Source organism: Nannospalax galili, unplaced genomic scaffold (assembly GCF_000622305.1).
Source record: "Nannospalax galili isolate Female #2095 unplaced genomic scaffold, S.galili_v1.0 scaffold5499, whole genome shotgun sequence".
NCBI lineage: Eukaryota > Metazoa > Chordata > Mammalia > Rodentia > Spalacidae > Nannospalax > Nannospalax galili.
The window spans coordinates 25,826-29,070 of NW_008341956.1; the positions used below are offsets into that span (position 1 = coordinate 25,826).

The 3,245-nt window shown below is 40.6% G+C and overlaps 1 protein-coding gene across 1 annotated transcript in view; it reads right to left on the minus strand.

Moving 5' to 3' along the window:
• The window catches only part of LOC108491064 (zinc finger protein 670-like), a 17,506-nt gene extending 16,835 nt beyond the window's left edge, over window positions 1-671 (minus strand). Inside the window, exon 1 of the mRNA XM_029565718.1 lies at window positions 559-671. Coding sequence (XP_029421578.1) covers window positions 559-636 — 78 coding nt within the window. The 5' untranslated portion in view covers window positions 637-671. The remainder of the gene's footprint in view (window positions 1-558) is intronic.
• Between the last annotated feature and the right edge of the window lie 2,574 nt (window positions 672-3,245).

Genomic DNA, 3,245 nt, shown 5'->3' on the forward strand with positions numbered 1-3,245 from the left:
CGTATTTTGAAAAACATTTTACCCAAAATTCAGTGTTAAATTAGATTCAAGAATATGCAGAGAGCTTCCAAAGTCCATATAGATAAAGTTGCTAGGGGAGAACCAAAAAGGCGTCTGCACGTGTTCCTCAGGGAGGAGCTTCATAGGGGTCAGGGAACCTGCCCAGACCGGCTGCTGTCTTCCCACCCCGTCCTTCCTCTTCCCCACACAGCTTGCCCATCTCCTACCCAGCTGCACGCCCTCTTCCTGTCCTTCCCCAGTGTCCCGACCTTGACCTTCAGACTCTACAGTTCACTTCCCCTAACACTTGTCCACACAGCACAACAGCACGATCCCGCGCTCTGCACAGTCCCGTGCAGCCGGAGCCTCCCGCTCAGTGCCGAGCGCAGAAGCAGCTGCAGCAGGAAACGCCACAGGCGGCCGCACCGGGAACCCCGTCTCCGAGACCGCACAGGACGCCGACCGGCTGCCGCCCGCCCGGGGAGGACCCAGCACAGCCCGCTCTGGCGGCTCCAGCGGCCGCAGCTCCCGTCTGCACACGGCCGGCCCCGCGCTCACCATATCCCGCCTTCCGGCTTCGTCCGCGCTCTCCTCGGCTCCCCGCAGAGCTCTCACGGTGCAGCACTCCCGGTGCATCCTTCTGCCATGGAGCTGAAGGAGCAGCTCAGAACTCGCAGCATGGCGACTGGATAGAGCCCGCCTTGGGCAACCAGTATTTGACCCTGGTTGGGCAGCATGGCTGGAAGTGGTTAGGGCCGCTTCTGAGACCTAAGTGGCAGGAGGAGCTATAATGAGCACACCTCTTCCTAGCCTGTCCCAGAACAGAAGCCACCCAACTCCAGGGACATTGGCATTCAAGCAGAACTTGCTTGACCTGTCACAGCAGGTATTGATGTCTTGAGAAACTCACTAGGGTCTTTGCAAAAGCATAACTCTCACCTCAAAGGGGATAAGAGATAGTTTATTCTGGAGCCAAACAAGAGTGACCATGACCTGGAAACACAGATTCAGGTTTTCCCAAATTCCATGTTCCACTGTGGCAATGGTTACATTACGTTTTTATAGTACCAGGACAAAGAAAAGCCATAGATCAAGACATTTGTCAAATACATTGGTGGGTATATTCAATAGGCTAGTCCTAGCAAAGGGGGGGCAGGGTGTTCCATAGGTCTTAGGTGCTATCCGATAACATTCTTAGACTTTTGATTGGGGAGAGATGGTGGTCTACTGAGTTATTACATTTTAATAGTCACAAGAATGTTAATCAGAAACAGAGGTAAGCAAGGTGTAGCTATTTATGGAGTTAAAGATGTCCCCAGATCATTTGTGAATAGGCTGTGGATCTGCAATCTTCCAAACTCTCCAGTCATTGTGTATATCAGTCAGGCTTGCAGGAAATTCAGCTCAGGATGTAGGAATTCTCTCTAGGAACTATCTTTCACAGTTCCCCCCTGTTGGCCAAGCATCACATTTTGTGCATGCTTATTTATTCCCAGGTCATCATTAGGAAGGCGCATTCCTAGATTCTGATGTAGATGAGGCTCAGTTGTGGGCAAGATAGACATCTTCAGAGAGAAGAATGGCTACCTGGTAGAACCAATAGGAAAGAAATTCCTGGATCATATCAAAAGTATTAGCTAGCATGATCCATATCCTACTTTTTTTTTCGTCCTCTGTATCTGATATAACATTTGTGTGTGACATATAATAGGATGATTATACATAAAATAATCTAGAGCGTTGCTTGGCCTAATGGGGTAAATGTAACAGATTAAGGCAACAAACATTAAAATACAAATGAAAAAACAAAAACAAAAACAAATAAGATTGACTAAGTTTCCCCCTGTATTTATAGTTGTCTGTACTCTATGAAGTATTTTATTTATATTTGGAATATTTAAACAAAGCTATTGTTTCCTGATGTTTGGTTTTTTCTTTGGATCAGTTATACCTTATAGCGATAACCTCATGGAGTGGCTAGCTCTAACTCTAGTAGTTCTCATCTGTGGATAATGACTTCATCTGTTTTATTATATTGGCATCATACCAGATTTAGTTTGAAAAATAAATGAAACATATTATAGAAGAAATTACACAGTAATACATTATTCTTTAAACTTTCTTCTAACAAGAATGTCTTTGTTTACATAACAAATGTTAATCACATTGATAGAAACTAGAGATCAAGCCTGTTAGGAAACTGGAGTTTTATAGGCCTTAAAGGCTTAACCAACTACCTTTTTTAAATAAAAATTAATGATTAGAAATGAAAATAGGACTCTAGAAGGAGTCATTGTAGTGTTGTCCATTTCCTTACTAAAATATAGATATTGCTTAATTATTTTTATCCTGGCTAATTGTAGGATATAGGACGACTTAGATACTCATTTAATCAAGGAATATCAGTAATTAAACTATAAAATATCATGAATACGTTGTAATTAGAATGGTGTCTTATATAATTTGGATAAGAAGAATCAACCCAAATCTTTGGTTATTTCTATCTACAGAAAATAAAGTTGTAGTTACTTGTTAACCATTGGAGTACATTTTAGGGCCCTTTTAGACTAATTGGGTGGATTTGGTTAACACACACACACACACACACACACACACACACACACACAAATATATAATATGTATATACACAAATTTGAATTTGAAAGCTTGGACTTTTATCCAAATTATACTGAATAATTAGGAAAATACATATATATTGTTACAGAGTGAAAATACTTAATCTTTTAAACATGAAAACTATGTAAATTCAGGGTTCTGGGTAAGCATTTATAACTTAATTTAACCCAAAATTTGCATTATTTTATCACTTAGGAATATACTAAGTGAAATACTAGATGTTAGAAACTATTTAAAATAGTTTAATTAAAAAAAGATTTAAGGAACAAAACAATGAGCTAAATGTTCAGTTACTTGGGGGTACTTGATTGTCAATTAATTGAAGATGAGTCTTATCCAGGGTCTCCAAGTCCACATGGATGAACTCTTAGATAAAGTTGGCACATGAGACTCTTAACGTTCATCGCTTGAATTTTGTAGTACAGGAGCAGGTTAGCAGTACCTGGGTGCAGTATTTACTCTCCAGTTAAATGGAGTGTTTGATGTGATGCTTCATTTTTCAGTTGATGAAATCCTCTCATTTACTTTATTCTTCAAGGAAGATTCTGCAACTAATTCTGAATTTTTAATAATCATATTTAAAAGTCCTTGTTTTTCTAAGCAAAGTA